This window comes from Anastrepha ludens, chromosome X, assembly GCF_028408465.1.
Source record: "Anastrepha ludens isolate Willacy chromosome X, idAnaLude1.1, whole genome shotgun sequence".
Taxonomy (NCBI): Eukaryota; Metazoa; Arthropoda; class Insecta; order Diptera; family Tephritidae; genus Anastrepha; species Anastrepha ludens.
In genome coordinates this window covers 80528269-80553569 of record NC_071503.1, presented here as the reverse complement: position 1 = coordinate 80553569, position 25301 = coordinate 80528269, and the positions used below count along the sequence as shown (strand labels likewise).

General features: G+C 37.5%; 1 protein-coding gene across 1 annotated transcript; it reads left to right on the top strand.

Annotated features, from left to right (window-relative positions):
- Positions 1–5208: 5208 nt before the first annotated feature.
- LOC128869320 (uncharacterized) lies at positions 5209–6477 on the top strand. Its single transcript, XM_054111848.1, has 2 exons — positions 5209–5265; positions 5366–6477. The coding sequence occupies exon 2, from the start codon at positions 5539–5541 to the stop codon at positions 6475–6477; it is 939 nt and encodes a 312-aa protein (XP_053967823.1). The 5' UTR covers positions 5209–5265; positions 5366–5538.
- The last annotated feature ends 18824 nt before the right edge of the window (positions 6478–25301 follow it).

The window sequence follows — 25301 nt, the reverse complement described above, 5'->3', positions numbered from 1 at the left end:
TCATTAAGTTTAATAAATATTTCAATAGAAAATCATAACCAAGAAGTTATTCAAAATATTTTTCAAAATTTTGATAATTATGATTTTGATATTAAAGAAAACCCATTAAGCAATACATATTTTGGTAATATGGTTGCTGATTTAGAGTTTACAAATGATGAAGAATTTAATATTAAAAAACATCTAGAATTAGTAAAAAAAAATTGTTTCAAGTATTTTTTATTGATTTTAAAAAATATGATAATTTTAAAGTTTGTTTAGCAACAGAAGTAAATATCGTGACTACTAATATTAAAACTAACGAAGTTGAAGACAACGAATTTTGGTATAGATCAAAAATACATTGAGTTAATAAATTAAACTAAAAAAAAGAATTTGATTTAACGACAGAGGAAATAGATAGTCAACTGTCAGAAAAATGTACAAAAGGATCTACAGCTAGATTTGTTAAAATTATAAAAACACATCTTATTAGAGATAAGTCTCAATGTCTTGTTAGATCATTTATTCCATTTACTAATAGAAATTGTATTTATATTAAAAATATTGATATTAAATGTATTTTATATTGTATCTTATGTTCTATTCATCAACATGAAATAAACAAAGATCCTCAAAAACCAACAAAATATAAAAAATATCTTGAAGATTTAGAAAATGATGATAAATTTAAAAACTTAAATTTAAATTTTTCATTTATAATTAACTAGCTGACCCGACGAACTTTGTTCCGCCCTAGAGGCAATAAAAAAGCAGATTTTTGATTTTATTAAGTTAATTTTTTTATTAATCAAGTATTTCAATGAAACTTTAATAGATTGCACTCTTCAGTTAAGCACCTTGTGATACACGATATTTTTTGTTTTTTTATCAGGTGCAAGAACAAACAACGAAGATGGTTTTCCGACCCGTGAACATGCCACATATAATTGACCATGTGAGAAACATTGATTTTCTAGATTCAGACCACAAACTTTCAAGGATTGGCCTTGCAATTTGTTAATGGTCATGGCGAATGCAAGACGGATGGGAAATTGAAGTCTTTTAAACTCAAACGAAAGATCGGTTGGGATCATTGGGATCCTCGGAATGAGAACTTCTTCACCTTCGAATTTTTCTTTCTCGTCGCGTAAATCACATTGGTCATCAATTTATTTACCACCAAACGCGTACCGGTGCAAAGTTTTGGTGGGCTTACGTTTCGAAGCATGATTACTACGGAGCCAACTTTTAGGCGTAAATTTTGCCGTGGTAAGCCAGGCACATCCAAGGAGTTTAAAAATTCAATTGGATAATTGGTGGCTTCGTCTTCATTTGTTACACAGTCAATAGATTTGAATGAATGCATTGTTCCAATGATATCATTTTGAATTATGTAGTTTAGGTCTTTATTCTTAGCTGCTAAAATTGCTCGCTCACTCAACCATTCATTATTTTTGTAGTTATTAATGATGCTTAGGAATACTTTATTGATAAGTTCGTCTTTCGTTGAGACAAAGTTACAGAAGTTCTGAGGAAAGGAAATCAATCCGCTCGATTCGTCGACAGGTACTCGACCATTGCCGATAGTCAGTAATTGCTCAGAGAAATCTTCAGTAATGTATCATTAAGTAATGCAACTCTCATGTTTGTTGTCAGCTGAAGTTTCTTCACATAGCGCCATAGATTTGATGATTTGAGGCAAGCGTTCATTTTGTCAGCAGCCGTTGATCTTGAAATTACTGGCAGTGTTTGGCGGAAGTCGCCAGACAGTAAAATCATTGCGCCTCCAAAACATTTCGAGACATTGCGTATATCTTCCAATGTTCAGTTAAGTGCTTCTAATGCACGTTTATGCGCCATTGTGTATTCGTCCCAGATGATTATTGTCGATGCTGCTAAAACTTTGGCCATTGCTGAGTTTTTTAAAATATTACATGTCGTTCTTCAATTTTTTGAAGATTTAACGGCAATTTTAATGCTGAATGACGGCATCCTTCTAACAATGTGGCTGCTATTCCAGAAGAAGCAACTGCAAGGGTAATGATGAATCTCGCACGAACAGTGGCTAAAATGACTGACATGAGGAATGTCTTACCAGTTCCGCCAGGGGCATCAAGGAAATATAAACCACCATTTCCATCATCAATTGCCTTCATTAAGGTATCATAAACTTTTCGCGATTCAACAGTGGTACATTCGTTTGAACTACTAAATCTAATTCCTGGTGATCATATTCACGTTCCCGTTCCAACTCTCGATTAAATGCGTTATTCATTTCACGATTTGGCGCTGCCATTCCTAACCTGACTAATAAACTACTGCACATAAGGTAGCACATGTCTTCGATCAAGAGTAAATCCCGATTATGTATCTCTTAATTCATCTCAAGATCCGGATTTCTGGAACTGACACGAATTTAATGTAAAATATCTTCTGACATATTAACCATGTATTTATACCATAGGTTAGATGGGTTCGATGGAAAGCATGTCGAAATGATGATAGCAAATAATGTGCGTATCTGACTTGAAGATGCAGAGATAATGGTATCCTTTTCTAGTAATTGAGTTCTTCACATGCAGCACAATATGTTGGGAATATTGAACCATTAACAGTCCGTAGTGACTCAAATGGCGTTGGGCCACGCACATTTACCAGCAACAACCGCAAATAGAAGCATTCATCATTCTTTGGATGAACTGTATACTCGTACATACGACCAAGAGCATCAGTAGAACACACATCCATAATGTTTCGTATCCTTCTTGCACTACGGCTTTGTCGGGAAAGTTTCGATAGTCTTGGTCGCGGCATTTATAATGATGATTCAAAGAGAATACAAATTACTGTGATTATATATTTCTGACAAAATTTATATTATGAAACTTTCTAGTTAACCATAGACAAAATTACGTTTAGCTGTCATTTGCGTATTGTTATTCCATATCAGATGCGTTTTTTTTATACCACATTTTATACGGAAACGCTTTCGAATGGGATAAAAAGTATCCTACGTCCGTCTCCTTGTTCTAAGCTACCTCTCCACCTAGTTATTTTAATAGTAAAACTTTTAAAGATTATCATAATTGGTATTTAAAATTAGACGTTATACTTTTAAGTGATGTGTTTGATAATTTTAGAAAAGAATGTTTTAAAAATTATAACCTAGATCCTATCTATACTGTAAGGGTGATTGTCTGTACGTTGTCCGCGCATTACGAAACGACAACACCAAATGACGTAAAAATTGTTATACCTACATTCATATTTTCACCCAATGAAGGTTATAGGCATGTTTTTATGATGGAACTCCCTTCCCACAGCCCCCAGACCGAGCCACCACTCTCATTCGTCAGTAATAATCGAATATTTGCTTAGATTTAATCTAAACAATCTTAGTTTTTCCTATTTCCCACTATTTATAGCACTCTCTAGACTTCATAATCCGCATAAGCTGTTCAACTATGACCCAAATGCAAAGTACAAAAACGGTTCGAGATAGAAAATTAATAAAAATAATTTTGCTTGATATTTTTCTGATTGGTTGTTTTAATTTTATTTAACGAGGCATAGCAACGGATGCTATGCTTTTTATTAATAAAAAATTATTTTCTATGAAATTATTGTTTGTAATTCTTTTATATACATATCCTAAATCTCTCAAAACTACTCCTACGCGAGCAGGGCCGCGGGTTACAGCTAGTACATTATATAAATTCACCACACTTAAGTAATTCCGCTGCCCTAAAATTGACTAAACAAAAATTAGAATTATTAACAGATCTAGATAAATATTTATTTCATGAAAATGGAACTAGAGGTGGAATATCACAAATTTCACATAACTAAGCTAAAGCTAATAATTGTTATTATTACGATGATATTGCAGAACAAGTTTAAAAATTAAGTAAAGAAGAGTTTATAAATTAAGTAAAGAGCTTCTCTTAAAAGTATATACGATTCTAAAAAATTAACAAGTTATATTTTATATTTAGATGCAAGTAATTTATATGGATGGGCTATGTCGCAAAAATTAAGTGTTGGTGATCATAAATGGTTAGATGAAGATGGAATTAAATACTTTAGTAACATTAATAATATTTTAAATAATAATTATGATGACAACAATACTGGATATACTTTAGAAGTTGATATAGACATTCCTGGTGAATTACACAACTTTTTTAGTGACTATGCTCCAACACCTCATCATTATGTTGTACAATTTGAAGATTTATCACCACTTCAAAAGACTTAATTAATAAAGGGATTGATAAAATTAAACAATTAATGTGTACGTTGTTACCAAAGAAAAATTTTATAATTGATATAAGATTATTAAAAGAATGGTGTAATTTTAAATAAAGTTCATAGAGGTATTAAATGTAGACAAGAAGCATGGTTAAAAAATTATATTGAAAAAAATACAATACTTACAAAAGAAGCTTTAAATATTTTTGAAAAAGATTTTTTCAAACTTATGAATAATAGTGTATATGGTAAGCAAATGGAAAATGTTAGAAATATACATAATGTTAGAATAGTTAAAACTGAAAAACTTATGAGAAAACTAATAAATAAAAATACATATCAATCAAGAAAAATAATAGATAGTAATATGTGTGTAGTGTTTGGTAAAAATTCTAATATTAAATTAAATAAACCTGTCTTTGGAGGTCAAAATATTTTAGATGTATCAAAATTAGTAATGTTTAAAATGTATGTACAATTGAAAAATAAATTTGGTAATAGAATGAAGTTATTAGGAACATACACTGATTCATTTATTCTTAAATTGAAGGAAAATTTATTGGTGATGATTTTGATATTTACGCTGCACAGTGGCAGATTTGAAGAAAATAGCGGCATAAACTGAAAAAAAAAATTTTAGCATTGCTATTAAATTAATATTATTTTCACTAAATAAGTGTTTTATCTATTTGAAAATAAAAAAAATTTAATTATTCATGCAGCTCCGGCCTTCTGGCAGCCCTACAAAAGCAGCTGTTTGTGGCGCGTGGCTTTTGTGTTGATTTTGCTCAAAAGCTTGTTTAACTTTTAATGCTCCATAATTCGCTTAATAAAATAGCTAGAGGTATTGCTAAATATGGAAAACATAGTTCAAGGTATGTTGATCATTAGGTTAATGTCAAAGAATTTGTACTTGTGTGTTTTGTCTTTCGTTTCGTTTGTTATTGTTGGTATTGTTTGTAGAAGAAACCTAACCTCAACGTTCTGTGATTTGTGGACTAAATGTTACCTGCTTCTCGTTGCTACTTGCAAGTAAGAATGCAATTATTTTCCGTTAAATGTTCTTAAGATGACGCCAATAATTTTGCTTGCGCTTTTTTGCGCTTTTTTAAAATATTTGCTGATATTGCAGACAAGGTAGAGTTCAGTCACAAGGAGTTGCTTCAAATTTGGATTGATAATGGGTGCACAAGTAAATCGCTTTCTGAGTGGGTGTTTGAAAAGATTAATGAAAATCTTAAGGCAGCTAATAAACTTGAAATAAACAAAAAAATTTCGAACTTTGTCGCTTATATATGCAAGTACATGCCAAAATGCCAAAGAAAAATAGAAAAATTCAAAGAGAAACACCAACAGTTCCTTGATTCAAAAATGACAATACATATTGAAAGAGCTGCTGTGAAAGAGTGTTCCGTTGGTCGTCCACGGCTGACTTACGATGAAGGCAGTAGTCGTTTAAAACGAAAGATAGCTTCAGATATCGCGACTAGTCAAGGGCACAATACAGCAATGCTTTTTCATGCAGCTACCATATGCGCCAAAAAATCAAAATGTAATGAATGTACTGACTGTATTGATTGTTCTTTAAAAGAAAATATTATCAATGTCAAGAGGAAAAGCGATTGCAATCAAAAACCAGTTCAGATGACTGCAGATGAAGCATTAGCATTTTTACTTGAAAATTCTTTCTCCAAAAAGCAGTATAACGCCATTCGAGCCATAAACCAGAAGCATGGTTGCGACATATTCCCATGCTACGACAACGTTTTTAAAGCTAAATCTGAATGTAGACCCGTCGGAATACAAGCAACAGAAACTTCAGCACAAGTTTCGTTACAAAATATGCTGAACCATACTGCAAAAAGAATAATTATTTTTCAAAAAGAAGTTTTTGCTCAATTTGAAAGCATAACCGATGTGAAGTTAATCGTCACCTATGGCTTTGATGGATCGACTGGACACAGTTTATACAAGCAACAATTTGAAGAAAAGGTGCAGGACACGCTTGACCAATCTCTATTTGTCACATCAATAATCCCTATAAAGTTATTAGATTCTTTGGGGAGAGTTCTATGGATGAATTCTAAAACTCAATCAGTGCGATTTTGTAGACCACTGAAAATCGAATTCATTAAGGAGAGCAAAGAACATATTTTAGCAGAAAACAATAGATTGAAGGGCGAAATTGAAAACTTGAAACCGTACTTATTCAATAATTGGTCTGGGAGAACCTGTTTCGTTTGATCTAAATATGACACTTATCGATGGAAAAGTTTTAAATGCTTTAACAGGAACGAACTCGACCCAGTCATGTCCAATATGTGGTGCTACTCCTAAAACCATTTTGATGACCACGGATACAAATGCTGAAGTATTTAAGCCAAAGCCTTTTGATCTGCAATATGGTGTAAGCCCATTACACGAATGGATAAGGTTTCTTGAATTTGCTCTGCATATTTCGTATCGGATAGGAATAAATAAGTGGCAAATCAGAGATCCAAATGATAGGGCTTATATGGCATCTCGAAAAAAAAATATTCAAGAAAAGCTATGGAAACAAATGGGACTACACGTAGATAGACCAAAACAAAACGGAAGCGGCAATACAAATGATGGGAATACTGCTAGAAGGACTTTTTCAAATGTTCACTTATTCTCATCTATTTTGAACTTTGATGAGGATATTCTTGAATGCTTTGGGACACTTTTGATTGCAATCTCCTGTGAATATGAAATATGTCCACAAAAGTTCCAGAATTTCTGTACGAAAGCTTCAGACTTATACATGGCAAAATATCCTTGGTATCCAATGTCGCCGACGGTTCACAAAATATTGGTTCATGGATCCCAAATTATTGCTGCTTCTTCAGTTCCAGTTGGATGCTTAGGAGAAAATGCTTCGGAGAGCCGAAACAGGTTTTACAAACGGGATAGACTGTCGCATTCTCGAAAAAACAGTCGCATTAATAATTTAGTAGATGTGTTTCACCGAGCAATTGATTCATCAGATCCCCTACTTTCAAGTAAATATTTTTTGGATAAATACAACAACCACAATTATAAAAAATTGCCGTCAAAAGTACTCGAACTTCTCGCTAAACCCAATGTGAAAACTGACGACGAAAATCTCGCCTTAGTAGATATCGAATATGAATCAGATTCAGATTCGGATTATAAACCCTTAGATGCATATTCATATGAGCTCGAAGCAGAAGAATATTAAATAAAAGCGATATTTTAAGTAAAAAATTAAATTTTTTTTATATGAGTTATATGGGCGGTATGAGTGGGCGTGGCCTGATACGTTTGAAACTTTTTCCAATTTTTCTATATACAAATACAATCACGTGTACCAAATTTCAAGTCCTTACGGACAGTATTTTAATTTATGCCGCTATTTTCTTCAAATCTGCCACTGTGCGCTGAAATGAAAAATGATTTAGATAATTATGATACCAGTAACTATATAGATAATTTTCCAATTCAAAATTTAAAATCTAATATTAACAAAAAAATACCAGGAAAATTCAAAGATGAATATAATGGAATACCGATTCGAGAATTTTGTGGACTTAGAAGTAAAATGTATGCATTTAAAACAGACGTTTGCGATAAAAAAGTTTGTAAAGAAATAAAGAAAAATAATATCAAAAAGTTAACAACTGAAAGTTACAAGAATTGTTTAATTAATTTAGAAAATAAAAGTGAAACATTTCATAATATTAGATCATATGATATGAAACTATATACTATAGAAGAAAATAAAATAGGATTGTCGCCCTATGATGATAAGTTTTATTTTAATAAAAAGTTGAATAATAATGAAATACAAAATAAGTTAAATAATATTGATTCTGTCAACAGTTTCGGAAGGAAACATACTTATAAATTACCCTGGGGACATTATGAAATAGGAAATGTAGGAAACTAAAACGAGCCCCCTCTCTGCTATACATTAATATTATTGTAACTTAGATTATTTTAAGTGGTTTGATATTAAAATTATTAATTACATTAGATTATGTTTTTTTTAAATTTCCAAATAAAATATGGTGTGAACATATTTCCAAAAGGAAACTATTTTAATTTTTATTATTATTTCTTTTTTTAATTGTTTTTTAATTTTTTTCCATTTAGATAAGTATGTATTTTTTAATTATTTTTCAAATATATTTCCAATTATACTATTATTTTTCAATTATATTTCCAATTATCTTATTATTTTTCAATTATATTTCCAACTATATTATTATTTTTCAGTTATATTTGTTTCAATCTGCAGTTTACTTTTTTCAATATCTGATTCACTGTTTTCAATATTTGATTCAATTTCTTCAATATCTGTTTTACTTTTTTCATTATTTGATTGTTTAACAAAAGAGGTTAAAAATACTGCAAATGCGCATACCCCTGTAACTGCAAAGGACGCAAACACAGAACGGGAAACCAATGCATCTCCGCGACAAGAGTTTATTTTCAAAATGCGAGCTGGAGAAAAAGAAGCCTTAGCGAAATGTTTGAGAGTGCTTAGGAAGATGAAAGCAGTTATATTGAAGAGTAGGAGTACTTCCACGGAAATAAAGACCGGAGTCTCAGGGCTTGACGAACTGTTTGACGTCATGAAAAACTGCAGAAGAGGTTGGATCCGAGCTGAGAAAGCCGGTAAAGGTCGTCTCTTGTCGGCCACATCCACGAAAGAAATCGGAGGTGACACCCCCGCAACAGCTCGAAAAAGAGGTGTTGTTCAGGAGAGTACTCCTTTAACCGCAAAACGGAATGCACCAAGTCCTGCCGCACCCGACTTTTCGAAGAAACTAAGAGTTCGAGAGCTTGAGAAATGGCAAGTGGTTAGCCGGCAAAAATCTAGGCCCAATACCGTGCCAAAAGGAAGTGATGGAGCGCAAAACGACGGAGCAAGGAAGGCTAAAGCGAGCCAAAAGAAGAATGAACGAGCACCAAAACCAAAATCGGAGGCTGTGTTGGTAAAGCCGGTAGAGGGCCACAGTTATGCTGAAATCCTCAAAAACATCCGAGAAAAGACCATGCCAGACGAAACCACAACGGTGAAAGGCATAAGAAGAACCAAAACTGGCGCTCTTTTACTTGAGTTAGAAAAGGGGAAAACAGTTAACGCTGATTTTTTGAAACAACTAGAGGAAACCGTAAAAGCGGTCGGTTCCATTACAACCCTCAGACCAACTTCAACTGTAGAGATCAGAGACTTGGATGCCGTCACGGAGAAGAAGGAAGTTGATGACGCTGTGAGAAAAATGCTAGCTGGCACTAATGAAAATATCGATGTTAGGATCACAAAATCTAATCAACGACAACAAGTACGGGCTTATGTTACTCTCCCTATTGAAAACGCAGAAACTAATATCAAAATCGGATGTGTTAGTGCAAGGATGAGAGCTAGCACATCTCTGAAGCGCTGCTACCGGTGCTTCGGTGTCGGACACCTTCAATCAAACTGCAAAGGACCAGACAGAAGCGGAAAAGGTATATGCATCCGATGTGGAGAAGCTGGGCACAAAATGAAAGAGTGCCCCAAAGAACCCAAATGCTGCCTATGCACTGATGCCAATCGCAGCGAGACAAAGCATATGTCAGGCTCGGGCAAATGCCCGATGACAAAAGAACATGCCAAGACAAGATAAAATATGATTATACTTCAAGCAAATATGCACAGGAGTAAAAACGCAGACCTGCTAATGGAGCAGATGGTCTTAGAAAAAGGAGTTCAAGCAGTATTGATAAGGGAACAATACGCTCAATCCGAATCGAAGACGAGTCGGGAACTGCCGCCATCTGGCTGCCTAGGGGCACAAATTTCGTAATAATCGCGAAAGGATCAGGCGATGGTTTCGTCTACGTTCAAAACAGCCAATTCACAATGATAAGCTGTTATCTTACACCGAACGACAATATAGATGAATTCACCCGGAAACTAGAAAGTATTGAAGACAAAGCCCTTAGTTTAGAGGGACGCCTAATAATAGCGGGAGAGTTTAACTCAAAAGCAACCGAATGGGGCTCGGCGACAACGAACTCAAGAGGTAGACGAGTACTGGACATGGCAGCCAGAGTAGGTTTAGTGGTGCTCAACACAGGAACGACTACGTACGGAAAGCCAGGTTGCGAAGTCACAACACCCGACATAACCCTAGCATCCGAAAGCATAGTCACCTTTACTAAAGACTGGAGAGCCCTGGAAGATTACAATGGCAGTGACCATCAATACATCACGTTTCGATTTGAAATGGAAAACCAAAGAGTGCGTGAAAATCGAAATAAAAGTACACGCAAAAGGAGCATTAACAAGCTAAACCCAGCGACGCTCCTTGCAACTATTGACGAAAACAAAACGCCGATCTGTACGAATAATACAGCAAAAAACCCAGTCAAGACCCCAATGCAATGCATTACGATAGATTGCAACGCATCTATGCCTAAAATAGATAAGAACAAAAAAAGAAATGCTGTATACTGGTGGACACATGAGATCGCAGAACTTAGAGATATGTGCATCCATAAGCGTAGAAAGTATACTAGAGCCAGAAGATTGGGCCCGGCGATAACGGAATCCGAAGAATACAAAAAGAGCAGAAAAAAATTGAGGAAAGCTATAACCCAAAGCAAAAAAGACAAATGGGAAGAGCTACGAAACGATCTAAGCAATAACCCATGGGGGTTGGGCTACAAAATCGTTATGAAAAAGCTAGGAGCCGAATCGCCTACTGCTGATATGGAAACCGAAGTGAGCAAAATAGTCGGCACACTCTTCCCAACACACTGTGCTGAGAGGGAAGAACTCGAGCATAAAGCAACGGAACCTGTCCCATTCACAGAAGAAGAACTTATGGATGCTGCAAAAGCAATGAAATGCAATAAAGCGCCAGGGCCTGATGGCATAGTTGGAGAAATATTGAAACTATTGGCAATCGAACGCCATCCCTATAGATATTCTAGCACAAGAGCGTAAATGGAGATGGGAGGCAAAAAACACAGGAATCCCAGTACCACACTTCTCCGATATTAGAGTTCAAACACTCACACTTTGGCAGGCAAGATGGAACTCTGAACGGTGTGGCAGATGGACAGCGAGACTAATACCCGATCTAAAAAATAGGGTAGAAAGAAAGCACGGTGAGGTTAACTATTACCTCACACAGTTTTTGTCCGGACATGAGACCTTTCGCAAGTATTTGTGTCGAAAGGGAAAAGTGAGCCAACCAAACTGCATATATGGAGATACTGAGTATGATGATGCGGCCCAATCCAAGGCAGACAAACCTTTGCCTGACAAGGCAGAGGCTAAGGGACCTCAAATATCAAATGACACTCTTCCGTCAACGTCTGGCGACTCTTTCGCGAGAATGCCAGCAAAGGCAATGACGGTGGAGATACATACCGACAAACAAGATGGTCTACTGTCCAAAGGGCAACAAGACTATCTTGACAGCTACCTTTGGAAAGCTATCGGTGAGTCGAAAGACGCGCTTTTCCCCGAGAATGGCTAGAAAGGGCGATAGCAAAGATTCCAGCCTGCGAAAACAGCAAGTTCATTCTTGCTGAGAGTAGCAAAGAAAGGCTGGTACGAGCGAGTGTCTGGATTCCGGGTCCTTCCTTTAATTTAGCAGAACTCCTCAAACGCATCCGTGTTCAGAATAAGGATCTTGACACGACTCTCTGGAGAGTATACTCGTGCATCAGGCAGAAATCCGCTACCACTTCGGAGGCGGGTTCCCACCTGGTACTGGGTATCGATCTTGGGTCCCTCAAGGTTCTTAAGTCGAAGTACGGGTGCCGTCCTCACCTACATCTGGGGCCAATCCACTTCCATGTCCAGGATAAGGTGGAGGACAAAGCGTAAATATACTCAGTCTCATGACTGAAGTAATATTTACACAAATAAATCTGCAGCATAGCAAAGCGTCTACGGCTCTCTTGTGCCGTAGGCATTCAAAACTGCAAACAAACTCACACATAATACATATGTCACAAGCGTACCTGTGGTCTAGATGCTATGTCGTGGGGACAAATACTTCATTGTGAAGGGAATGTGAGACCGCGAGCATGTATTATCATGCCAAGGTTGATCGAACACACGATGTTAAAAGAGCTATGCTCCGGAGATATCGTTGCTGCAAAAATAAAGTACTTGAAAAGTGGGAACAGTGTCGAAGCTATCATAGTTTCGGCCTATCTACCCTACGACTCTTTACAGCCACCTCCTTCGAGGGAGCTAAGAGAAGTGGTTAAGTATGCAGAATCCAATAATCTGGGGCTAATAGTGGGCTGTGATGCAAATTCACAGAACATTGTGTGGGGAAGCAGCAAATCCAACCCAAGAGGTCTCAAGTTACTGGATTTTATCCTGTCATCCGATTTGGTCATTCAAAACACTGGTAACAAACCAACTTTTGTGACCAGAAGGAGACAAGAGGTGATTGATTTAACACTTACCAATAGGTCAGTTGGAAATCAAATCAACCGATGGCGAGTTTTGGAAGAGGACTCTCTTTCTGATCATCGTCTTATCGAACTCCGACTGGGAATTGACACAATATCAATACCTTCTGGTAAGAATCCTCGAAATGTGGACTGGGACAGGTATGGTGAGCTTGTAACAGAGCGACTACCAAACCTGAAAAAAATCAGCAGAAATGATTGAAGATGCTACTAAGAAATTAGAAGGTACTTTAATCAATTGCTTTGAGGAACTGTGCCCACTCAGGCAAAGCAGACAGGGGAAAGCGGTTCCTTGGTGGAACCCTGAACTGTCGAAGCTTCGTGTACGGTCCAGAACACTTCTTAATAAGGCCTTGACGACCAAAACAGAAGAGGACTGGGCTAATCATCGACTTACACAGAGAGAATATAAGAAAAAAGTACGGCAAGCCAAACTTGAATCCTATAGAAATTTCTGCAGTAACGTCGAAGAAATGAGGGAAACAGCGAGACTTTGTAAGGTCCTTCATTTAGACCGCTCAGTAAGGCTGGATTCCATTCGAAAACCTGATGGTTCATACACCATTTCCAAATCGGAAACGTTTAATGCTCTACTCGAAACCCATTTTCTGGGTAGTAGAACTCTCTCTGAAGTTGAGAGTGGCATGAACAATACCGGTAGCAACGGTGGAACCTCTAGGTACAGCTGGTATATTGCTAGTCGGATAGTGACAAAGAAATCGATAAGGTTTTCCTTATCTTCCTTTGAGTCCCCTGGACCTGACGGAATATATCCACCAATGCTTAAAAAAGGAGGAGACAGGCTGATTGAGGCCCTGAAAAGGATCTTCACAGCCTGTCTTGCATTTGGTTATATACCATCCCAATGGCGACGCGTAAGAGTAGTATTTATTCCAAAACCAGGAAAAGATGACTATTCCCTAGCAAAAAGTTTCAGACCAATCAGTTTGACATCGTTCATGTTGAAAAGTCTGGAACGAGTGGTGGAGAAACATATTCGAGTGGGGGTATTGCCGAGAAGTCCACTCAGTAGAAATCAACACGCTTACCAGAGTGGAAAATCATGTGAATCAGCCTTACACGATCTTGTTAGCAAGATTGAAGCCTGGCTGGAAGCTGACGAATACACAATGGGCGTGTTCGTGGACATTGAGGGGGCTTTTGATAATGCCACTTTCGGCTCGATATGTTCTTCTGCCGAACGACACGGAGTTAATCAAACCATTATAAAATGGATATACTCCATGCTCTCTGAGAGGCTGTTAACCGCTGGTGGGAGCGACGACGAGCAAATCACAGTCAGGGCCAAGCAAGGATGTCCCCAAGGGGGTGTTCTTTCTCCGCTGCTGTGGTGCTTCGTCGTAGACTCCCTATTAGCGGAGATGCAGGAACTCGGCTTTCACGTCCAAGCATATGCGGACGACGTCTGTGCGCTAACATCGGATAAATCCTTAAGGAGGCTTTGCACGAAAGTGCAGAGTATCCTTGACAAAATCGATGATTGGTGCATGAGACAAGGTCTTTCCGTTAATCCGAACAAAACAACCATAGTCTTGTTTACGAGAAAACGGAAATTGGATGGACTCAGTCTTCCAACACTGAAAGGTGTGACACTTGGTCTTTCCAACGAAGTTAAATATCTAGGAGTAATCTTGGATAAGAAGCTGACCTGGCAGACACACGTTTCACTGAAGGTGAATCGTGCATTGAAGATTTTTCAGCAATGCCGTAGAGCCTTTGGCAAAACTTGGGGTCTGAAACCTGCTGTGGTCCTATGGATATACACGGCTCTTATCAGACCAATCATCACTTACGCTTCTGTGGTCTGGTGGCGACGGAGCATGGTTAAGTCCACAATCCGGGAACTATACAGGCTGCAAAGAAGTGTATGTTTATGCATCACGGGTGCCATGAGTACAACCTCTTGCTCCCCCTGGATCTTAAGATAAAACAGGAAGCAATAAAAGCAATGTGTAGACTCCATAAATAAGGTTTCTGGCACGAAGATGGAACTTCGGGCACAGAGAAATCTTTAAGTTGCTGTCGGAGCAGTATCCACTGTTTTTGGCACCTAAAGATGATCTGATACCCACAGTTTCATTTGAAAAGAAATTTGATGTCAGATTTCCATTGCGTGAGCGATGGAGCAATCCAGAATGCAGTCAGGGAGGTTTGACGGATATTTTCTTTACCGATGGGTCCAAGAACGAAATAGGGTCTGGAGCCGGATGGTACTTAAACGATAGTAATAAGTATCACTATGCTATGGGGGGAATGTCAACTGTTTTCCAAACTGAAGTTTTTGCCATCCTAAAAGTAGCCGATTGGATAATCGAGAGGAGATGGAGCGGGAAACAGATTGGAGTCTTCAGTGACAGCCAGACTGCATTGAAGGCCCTGGAGAACGCGAAACAAACCTCAAAGATTGTTCAAGAATGTAAGAAGAAGCTTAATTCTGTCGGAAGACAAAACAGGTTTGTACTTATATGGGTTCCGGGACACTCCGGTGTACAAGGAAACGAAATTGCCGACGAATTGGCCAACCGTGGATCTGCGGTGCCCCCACAGGGGCCAGAGCCAATAATCGGAATCAGTCCCGCAGGAATCAAGAATTGGATCAGCGATTATGTAGGCAATCTACATAAAGAGCGATGGTCCGGTCTAGAACGCTGCAGAGCTGCAAAGGGTTTTGTGACAAGTCCGAACAGAAAACTGTCAAACTTTCTACTAAAACTTAGAAGGAAAGATATTCGGTTGATGGTCGGCATCATTACAGGACACAACCCATGGGGTCAGCATATGACCACCATTGGAATCATCGAGAACCCGGTATGCCTGTCATGCTTGGAGGAGGCAGATAGCACTGAGCGCTTTCTCTGTGAGTGGCCTGCCTTTGCTAGAGCGCGGCTACGAGTATTAGGTTCCGGTGTCATGAGGATGAGTAATATACGTTCTCTAAAACTGGAGGATATTTTCAGATTTGCCAAGGAATCTGGAAAATTCTCACAGGACTAACTATCTCTATTTCTGTCTCTATTCTTTCCTATATCTTTCTCTGATACTTTTCTCCTTCCCTCCTTCACTATCTACCCCCTTTCCAGAGCTTTAAATACAATGGGCTCTTTAGCCTGAGTGTTTTAGGAGCCACCAAATCTCCTGGTGCTCCTTAGCTCGATGCGTGATGATGCGGAACACACCTTCTTTAAATGCGAGGGGTGGAACGTAGAGAGAACAGGTCTGCAGCGAGCTATTGGTGTATTTACACCTGAAGAAATTATCGAGAAAGTGATGATAAACGAAGAAAAATGGAATGCCGTCGCAAATTTTGTAGAGGATATTATGCGAAAAAAGAAGCGCGAAATGGAAAGCTATGCTGAAGAGCATTGAGCATAGGTTTCTCAAAACAGGCGACCCTGGGCGCAGGGTGAGTAAGTAAGTGTCCTTCTTAGGACGCCGTCTTGACCCTCTACCTCGAAGCAATGCGGAAGCAGTCCCGGGGTGGAGGGAAAAATCCAAGAGAAGAGGAGGGATTTTTTTAGTGGAATCATCACAAACGTAGTAGCGACGGTTACTATATGGTGCGAAGGCATTTTTAACCCAACCTCACCGCCAAAAAAAAAAAACAAAAAAAAAACCCCAACCAATGGACGTATACCATATTCAAATACACCTCAAATCGAATGAAAACAATGAGACTAATAACAATATCTGCACGGAGGAAAATGTTCAACTGCCAAGCCATCAACAAGTTTCCCGGTAGTCGAACTGACGATAGTAGAAGAAATAATAAAATGCCTAATAAACACAGGGTCGACAACGTCACTTATCGATGAAAACAAACTACTAAAAAAAAGGGTGGTTAAATTTTAAAGGCCGATGTTGAATATCAACCACACCTAAACATCAAGCTCTTTTCTGCATTTCATTTGACATTTTTCAATTTCAGACTAATTCAATTTGAACCATGAAAGGATATACAATCGAGCTACGCGTTAAAGTTATTGAGGCTTATTATGAAAACGGGCATTCAAATCAAAATGCTTATCGCGCACTTCGTGAAGAAAATCATCTTCAGAAAAATTGAAAAATGATAAAAAAAGAGAATTTCAAAACAGAACGAAAATAGAGAAGAATATCAACAATTACAAGAAGAAGGTTACGTAAAAAATTACAAAGCACTAAGGCACAAAAACGAACCGAAATACAAGAAACTGAATTTAACAAATATACACCGAATAAACATCAAACGACCATCAAAATTGCAGGTGTTCTGGATACTAATAACTATGCTGATAATGGCGTTACATACAACTAATAGTACACTGACGATACAACAAATAACCGCTAACGATGGATTCGCGCAAATAAAATTAGATGACGTCAATATTATAACGGAGTACGACATTGTTTTACACATCATCGACCCAAAAGAAATAGACACTATTTTGACATCTATATAGGACCCTATTTTTGACACCAAATTGATAAAATATTATATAAGCCTTTACTCGAGAGTGAAATTAAACGCATTAGGATGAAAATACAACATGTACCTAACAGACAGAAAAGGGCACTTATAAACATATTAGGAACCGGTTTGAAATGGTTATACGGAACAACGGATGACAATGACAGACAGAATATCGAAGATTATTTAAAAAATATTGATGAGAACACTCATATGACTATCTCCAACATTAACAAAAATATACAAATTAACAGTCATTGCAATGAAACTTTCAAGAAATTAAAAACCGCTATAGGACGACAGAAAAATGATAATAGGTAAATTTAACGAAATTCAAACAGGATACACTAATCCGAGTAAACAGTTTATCTACCTTGATACGTTAATGAAAGTAAAAGTGTTAGAAGACAATGTCGAACACATTCAAAACTATATAGTTTCCGCAAAATTAAACATTATGTCAGACAATTTACTCACAAATGAAGAAATAATTAAATACAACATACACATCAATAAGTTACAAAATATAATATAAAATTAGGAACAGCCCGATATAGGGAAAATTTTCGCAATTAAAATTCCTAATAAAGCAATAATAGCAAAGAGATAAAAGTTTACCCCTATAAGTAATGATAACTATGAAGAACTAGTTTTTGAACAAGAAGATATTATTAAATTGAATAATACATTTTATAAACACAGAAAAGATTTTTTTAAAAACAATTTAAAACAAGCTAAACTATGTATTTTTAATAAAAATTGTAACAAAAGAAAAAATATAGAGAGGAAACAGCATCGAAAATGGCTTGATATTATTAAAAAACCATAAAAAGAGCTATATAGAAAGTACTTGCGACGAACGAAAGATATGTAAAGAAAAATTATCTAATACCCTTTTACGGTTGTGAAATATACATACATATATTAACTAGCTGTACCCGGCGCGCGTTGCTACGCCAACAACTAAAATAAATTTAAGAAAAATAACTAAACTATTAATATTAACTTAATATTCAATTCAGGAGTTACGTCACATGAAACCCCAATCACAATTCCAATCAATTGGGAAACATAAGAAAAGAAATTCGAAACCAAAAATATTGCAATAAGTGTTGGAAAGAAATAAGCAAATAAGAATAGCAATAGCAGCAATTCTTTTTAGTACAATTGCAATGCTTGCTATTAGGCAATAAAATAAATTTGAAACCAAAAATATCGAAATAAGTTTAAAAAAGAAAAAGAAACAAATAAGAATAGCAATACAGCAATTCTTATTTGTGCAAGTGCAACGTTTGCAATTTTACTAACATAGAAAAAAAGTTATTTAAGTTACCAAAAATAAATTGTAGTCAGTCTATAATAAGAGTTCAATAAAGTAACTTTTGAAATAAACGATTTAAAATGGTTTTTTTTATTATCGAACGGCTCGGAAGACGTCATTTGCGCAGAAACAGCAATTACACAGCATACCCTTAATACCTCGAAAATGCAGACGCTCAGATCAATATGCGGACACACAAGCCTCGATCACATATGAAACGAAGATATAAGAGAAATGTGTGAAGTCCAAAACATTTATAAATGGGGGCCAAGAATACGTATAAAATGGCACAAACATGTCAAAAGGATGAGAGCTGACCAACTGGCTCGAGTTGCACTGGATGGAAGAGTGCAAGCAAATAGGTCATATGTTAGTGTTATCTTTTAATAAGGACATTTTTGTAAGCATTGTAAAAAAACAATATTAAATCTTAAATAAAGTGGAAGAAGAAGAAGTAAAATGCCATGCTTTCCTGCGACCAGAAGAGAGATGACAAGCGCCTTTTGCGAGAAGCTGCTCACTAATCAGGACAACGAAGATTGAGAAGCTACAAATGCCACGCTGAAGCAAATCGCTCAAGAGAAAATCGGTACAGTAAAGGCCACCAATATCAAACCATGTATATCTGATACTACTTGGGGCATCATTCATCGCAGAAAAGAACTCAAATGGTTCCCTTCGGTCAGCCTTCAGAGAGACGGATGAAGAAGGAGCAAACAATATAAGACAGCTGTACCGCATAGTTGACCGCCTAATCAGCAGCAGAGATCTGAATGGTGATTTACTGACCTCCAATGATGGCCAGATCCGTGGATGGAAAGAACACATTGAAGCAACATTACTCTTAGCAGTGAATCTAGCTTTGAAGTGGGCAGCACAACAACAAGCAGCAAAATAACAACATCCTGGCTTAGTCAAGCAAAGATCAAGGATACAATCAAGAATTTGAAGCTCAACAAAGCCGCGGGCGAAGATGACATACAGCCAGAATTACTGATCCCCGACCTACAAATTTCAGCGGAAATTCTTCATCTTCACATCACCGCCGTCTGGGGCAATGAAAAATTGCTTCCGTTCTGGACAAAAGGCATCATCGTGAAGCTGCCCTTGAAAGACGATTTACGTGATTGCGGCAACTGGCGAGGAATAACCCTGATCAACTCCACCTACAAAATACTTGCCACGATCATACAAGGCAGACTCTTCGCATCATGGTAGAACATTCAGTTGAGTGGCGTTCCCCGCTTTACATGCTCGTCCACTTCAACAAGGCATTTGATACAATTAAACGAATTTTTGCCAAGAGAATCCGCCTCATCAGAGCCCTTTACGAGAACTCCGAACTGGCAGTGCTCCACATCGGCAACATCAGCGACCTATTCACCTCCAACGCAGGCGTAAGACGAGGTTTTCACCTGTCGCCTCTTCTCTTCGCCATCGTTCTTGATGACGCCATGAGCCAACTGACCCTGCACAAAAGAGGCATCGTATGGAGTTTCACCAGACTTTTAGAGGACTTCGCCGATGACATCTGCCGCCTTCCTCACAAACTCGCTGCCATGCTAGCGACGGCGGACAGATTAGTGACGCTGGCACGCACTGTCGGACTGGAGGTCAACATTACCAAGACCAAGGCTATGAGAGTCACCCACAATATTCCAGATAGTTGCCGGGTATCCGGTGGAATTTGTGGAAAGCTTCTGCTACCCCGGCTGCACTATCACGACAGAAGGCGGAGTAGATGAAGATGTCAACTGCAGGCTAAACAAAGCAAGGGCGGCTTTCGGGCGAATGCATACAGTACGGGCGAGCTCCCAAATCTCCAGAAACACTAAACTGTGAAGTCTGTATCGTTGTATGGAATTGCAACATGGCTAGTTTCCAACAACATTACACAGAGGCTACAGCAGAGGTCGCGGTCGGTAAAAGATCACTTGGCGAAGGTCAATGTTACACGAATTAGCAGAGGTCGACTTCACATGGGACGTCGCAAAAGCAACAGCCCAGAACCGTGTACGATGGAAAAGTCTTGTCGAGGCCCTATGCTCCCGAGCAAAGTGAACAAAGTTATAAAAAAAGATGCTCAGCAAGCAATTCCTGTTGGAACCACGACCTCCCAGGTACGTCAGTAGGCATTTCTTCGATTTGACCGATGAGATCCAGCTCCTAACACGACACCCATTTGACCCTCAATATATAGACAGGCCATAAATTACATTCATCGGGCGACCCTTACCCCCTCCTTAAACTCCAGGTACCGAATGCCGGTATCAGAGTCTAAATACCTTCATTGCAGATAAGGAGCTTCAGCTGCCCCGTTGGACCCGAGTCATTTTAGCACAAATGCGCTCAGAACATTGCAGTAGGATACACTCCTATTAATCCAGAATCGACCCCGGCATAACATACATATGTCAGGCAAGGGAAAGGACTCCACACGACACTAACCACCGGCTATTATTATTAATATACAGAAGTGCAATGATCTCTAAAACTGCATACCCGAAATTTTTCAAAAATTCTGAGTAAAAAGTTTGAAAATTTGATGAAAATTTGGCGAGTTTTTACAAAAGCCATACGAAGTCCGAAACTTTGGTATATGGTTTTTGTTGTAGTATGAACTATACAAAAAAGAAATAGTTCAAATTACAAAATAAATAAATAGTCCCAGCTTATGAATATGTGGTGTACGCTTTCTTTTGACGATCACAGTATGCATCGGGTGTTTTTTAAAGCTACGGCGACACGCTCATGCATTTGCTGTCCAGCAGCTTATATGTGTGCGCTGCTGAAATGACAAGTAAACTCATTGCGCTTTTTGGTATTGAAGAAATTCGTCCATCGCCATGTTCTCCGAATCTGGCGCAGTGTGATTTTTGGTTATTTGCAAAAATTAAAAAAAATTGAGAGAAAGTCTTTAGTAGCAATGAAGAGATAATAAATGCGATGAGTGCTGGACTTAAAAAAAAATTTAATACTGAACTTAAGAAGCTGCAAAAACGCAATTTTGAGTACTATTTTCAACAGTGTACTTACGGATGAAAAAAAAAATGTATGGGAATTAATGTTGATAATGTGGAGAATTCCTTGTTGATGCTGAATGTTGTCATTGAATGTTGATAATGGCGTTGTTCCCAAGCAACGACAGGACCGGCACTTAGGACTGGTAGAGGAGGTTAATCACCTACCCTGTCAGAAATTAAATAGATTAACGAAACCAACGCAAAGACAAGTCTTGTCGAGACCATATGCTCCCGAGAGGACTGAACAAGGAAAAATAAAAAAAATAAAAATGTGGAAAATTAAAAAAATGAGAAATAAAAATGTAACCTTTTGTCAACTTAATTCACCGCACTTTTGTTAGTGGCTTCATAAATATTGTCTGGCGAAAAATAAATCCATCCATAAGGCATCGATCACCCAATTTAAAGTTTATACTCGTTGCCAAAGTGAAATTTCACACTAAAAAAAATATTTAGCTATTTTTTATTTATTTCATTAAGTTGTGAATTACGGGGTGCTAAGAATAGAGGTCAGCAAAGAGAAAAATCGCTAAATTTTACAGTTTTTCTTTGAGAAAGGCGAAAATGAGAACTGGAATTGGAAATGGTGTTTATGATGCTGATACTCTAACACATAATTACGTGTAATTTGGGTTTCGTCGATTCCGATCAGGCATCTGTGATATTAAAAAAACGTTGATAATGTCAAAAATGTAGATAAAATCACAGAAATAATCGAAGTTGACCGTCCTCTTAGTAGTCGTAGAACTGCGCAGGAGCTAAAGATGGACTATGAAACTGTTTTAAACCATTTACTCAAAAATTTTACACAAAAATAATGAATTTCTTTCTCCCCAAACTAATATTATTTTGTGCAGCACATTCCTTACCCTTTCTTTCTTATTTGCTAGTCGAGGCTCAATAAAATGGACACTCTTTGGAAAGCCATTGAAATGGCACAATCTACCAATTTATAAGCGCCTTGACATAAGCGTTCAATTGACATTTCATGTAAATTTCATGCACGAGTCTAGATTAGATTTTTTAAATAATAAAATATCAATATCGGCAAAGCTAAGGGCTTCTTCTGTTGAAGTAAATAAAATGCTTTCTTCTCTAAGCTTGCTAAGAGTTACATCGATTCCTTTTTTATCTAGTAGGCTTGAATTTATTACATTGTTTTTTGCCCATTGCATTGCGTTTTTAACGTCTTTCAGTTCATCTTTAACTAATCTAATTTTTGTTTGTAAAAGTAATGCAATTTCATCTATAAGTCTATTATCTTTTCTAATAGCGTTACTTAACATATTCGTTATTGTTGTCAAATTGTTTATTCTGTCGCTAAATGTTTGATTTATCAAAACTTGCTTATTGTTATTTATGTTATTTTTATCTATAATGTCTGTGACCATTTCGAAATCATCATGGTCCGGTGTCCCAGCAATATACTACCAGGCCGTACCAAGCATATTAATAGATCTTTTATTCCGGAATTTATGGATTGGTTCTATTGCGTTGAGGATATTGGTAATTTGGGATAATTCAAGGTTTAATAGTGGAAAAAAGGAATTGTTTTTTGGGATGATTTCCTCCATGAAAATTCGTATGTTGTTCAGGAATGATGCGTATTGGTCAAGTCTTGTAACATGATATCTCCCTGGTTATATTTTCGAGATGGTTGACGATTTTTATTGTGGTTATCTACGTCATTATTTTGTTTGACTATGAGTTAGTCTGTCATACTTTCTCGAGTGCTTTCGGACCAGTACTAATTTTTCGTCCGAAAAATAAGTCTAAAGGCTTCCTTCTTATTGTGCTATGAATTGTAAAGATGTATTCATATAACGCTCTTTCTAAGAGTTCAGAAAATATTTTATAAGTGCCTTCAGCTTTGAGACAGCGCATGATCTCTTTAAGAGTGGAATGGAACCGTTCCACCTGGCCATTCACGGAACTTGTATATGGCGGCGATGTGAATATTTTTATACCTAATTGATCTTTCAGCATGAAATTGATTGCTGCGGAATTAAAGGATTTTTCGTTATCGAATATTGTCATTTTCGGTACTCCGAATAGGAAGAGGATTTCTCGAAGGGGTTCCTTAATGTCTTCTATGGCTCTAGAGTTTATAATTCGTCCTTGGGCGTATTTCGAGAACTTATCGATGGCCGTTAATACCAGTTTGTTTTCAGTTCTATACATATCTATGTGAAGTATTTGACCCGGAAAGGTAGGTATAGGGGTTTTTTCCAGTTCTGGTCTTATTGTGTGCCGGTCGTACTTGTTAAGTTTGCACATTGAGCATTGTTTTACGATTCTATTAACCCTCTAGTGCCCAAATTTTATTTTTGAATGAAAAAAATTGTTTTGGGTAGAGATTATGGTAAAATTATAGGTTCTTTATCAAGAAAGTGAAATTTTGTTCCTTGATCCGATTATATAGGGATAAAACCTTACCCCGCCTGCAGGCGGCTTTGGGAAAGAACGCCAAAAAAAATCTAAATGAAAAACTTGCAAATTCAGTGTATTACGTACTTTTATTGAACAAAACAGAAAGTTTTTAACAGAAATCAATACAAAACAAACAGTCAGTCTTATTTCAAATAGTTTTAGAAAAATGTCTACAAAAGAAAGGTATGCTTTTGGGCATAAATAGGCAGTTGGTGCAAATTATTTATGGTGAAAATTGTGAAAGCAGTTCTTTTGCTGGGAAAAACAAAGATTCAGATTACATTTTCGGCACACGATTTGAGTTTCGGAGGTGCAGCTAGGATATTTGGACCTTTTTTTACCGGTGCCTGATAAAAACTTTGCAAAATGTCCAACTCCGTCGTAGCGAACGTCGTCAGGAGGTAAGTAAGCTTTTCTTCCAGTAAATTTTACTTGAGGAGTTTGTCATGGACGACCTGGAGCTCTTAGTATTGAAGAATATTGTTGTTTGCACAGTACGTATGCGATATCTGCCCGGAAGTTCGGCAGTTGGTACTGCCTAGCATGCGTGTCAATCTTGTTAATTCTTCTGAACAAAACATAAGCGTTTATCATGGCCTTATCAAACAGGTGTATAAAAAGTCGGTTTGTGTACTTATTGCTCTTTACCGGAGTCTTATATCGGCCAATTAGTCCATCCATGTGGTCGACGCCCCCCATATGACTATTATATTCACGGACTACATTGGGGCAATCGACATCAACAAATTTTTTTTCTGAGCGGACGAACCGCGACACCTTGTTTATAACATTAGTTTTATTCTGGAAGGGATTTTCGCCTGCGTAACTCGATGCGAGTCGCACTATTTTATTGTCCCTCCAAACTGATAAAGAAATGTCAGCTCCTAAAGCAGATCCACAAAGTTCAGTTGAATATCCACGGGGTTGTTTCTTGAGATCAAGATCTGTCGGAAGTTTGCAATTCGGAATTCGATTTGAACGAATAGTTCCCAGCGAATGTATTCCGCGTGATTTTAGATAAACCAGAAGTGGCAGTGACGTGTAATAGTTGTCGAAATATCTTATATGGTTTTTAAAATCTGGAATATTACGGGACAATCGGACCACCACATTCGCTGATGCCCCAAGATCTGTTGTATCAGTCAGAACAGCATTGTCTCCTGCGCCGCAATATATTTCCAAGTTATAACAAAATCCGAAGGAGTCACACAAAACGAAGAGTTTTATACCCCATTTATGTGGTTTATCTGGCAGATATTGTCGAAGGAAAGTCCTCATCTTCGTTGCGCACATTTGTTCATCGACACATAAACGTTGAGTCATCGGAATGGACTGAAACCTGTTATTGAAATGA